The sequence below is a fragment of the Nicotiana tabacum genome, chromosome 16 (genome assembly GCF_000715075.1).
Source record: "Nicotiana tabacum cultivar K326 chromosome 16, ASM71507v2, whole genome shotgun sequence".
Taxonomy (NCBI): domain Eukaryota; kingdom Viridiplantae; phylum Streptophyta; class Magnoliopsida; order Solanales; family Solanaceae; genus Nicotiana; species Nicotiana tabacum.
In genome coordinates, this window is record NC_134095.1 from 148427922 (window position 1) to 148429060 (window position 1139).

At 36.3% G+C, this 1139-nt stretch overlaps 1 protein-coding gene across 1 annotated transcript; it reads left to right on the plus strand.

The window, feature by feature from the left end:
• Positions 1-298: 298 nt before the first annotated feature.
• LOC107802381 (transcription factor SRM1-like) lies at positions 299-745 on the plus strand. Its single transcript, XM_016625866.1, has one exon. The coding sequence runs from the start codon at positions 299-301 to the stop codon at positions 743-745; it is 447 nt and encodes a 148-aa protein (XP_016481352.1).
• Positions 746-1139: the final 394 nt, after the last annotated feature.

A 1139-nucleotide genomic window follows, 5' to 3' on the forward strand; every position in this document is an offset into this window, starting at 1 on the left:
ATGGATTTAACAATACAATACAATACACCTAGTTTTACCGAACGATCAAAACAAACATTATTTTGGAATAACAATACAATACGATACAATGAGGAACAACCATCCAAATATATGTTATGTGTCCAGAAATACATCTGAGGCAGTAGCTCAGATCCCAGTTGTTGTAGCTAGCCTATAAAATTCTAACTTCTATATTGATGTATTTTCAAGCTTTTCCATGGGACTGCCGAGCACTTGTTTGATTCATTTTCTGTTTCATTTAAGTGTGTAAAATTGAGAGTCAATTCAAGAAGCCTAGATGACAGAAGCTAAATCAGGTTGGAGTAGAGAGCAAAATATAGTATTTGAGAATGCCTTGGCAGCTTATCCTGAGGATTTTGTAGATAGGTGGAAGAAAATTGCAGGTGATGTTCCAGTGAAAACCTTAGAAGAGATTAAGAATCATTATGAACTCTTACTCGATGATGTTAGCCGAATCGAGTCTGGTTGTGTGCCTTTGCCTTGCTACAACTCTTTCTCTGATTGTTCTGTGAGCCATATCAGTGATAAAAGAACAGGCAAGAAGAGTGGGATTTCGGCGGCCATAAATGGTGAGCGAAATGATGGAGGTAAATTTACAAGCTCGGATCAGGATCGTCGCAAAGGGATTGCTTGGACGGACGATGAGCACAAGTCAATAATCGTTGGGCTTCAGTCACTTCAGTACAATATTAAGCTAAATGTATGTTTTGATATATATTTGTAAGAAATTCATGAGTACATATCTTCTGTGTCTAAGGTTACTACAAATCATTTATTCAAATCCAATGTAACCTTTGAGTCACCTTTTGGTTTGTGCATATCCACCATGTAAATGACTGAGAAAAGGCTTACTCTTCTGGTGATTAGTAAGTTCCAGAAGATTAGGCTTAATCATTTATTTTTTGAAGATGTATATTGTCATTGCTACTCATATTCTCAATATATGAATTTGAGGTAGATAAGACATGTAAATTGTTAACTCTCTTACCTGAGTGAACGATATCTGCCTTGAACACCTTGATATTTTAGAGGAACTTCACATCACGCGGGCCAAATAGCAAATAGTTTCCAGCATCTATAGCATTTGCAACTGAAAATAGATTTTTCTTTATTCCTGG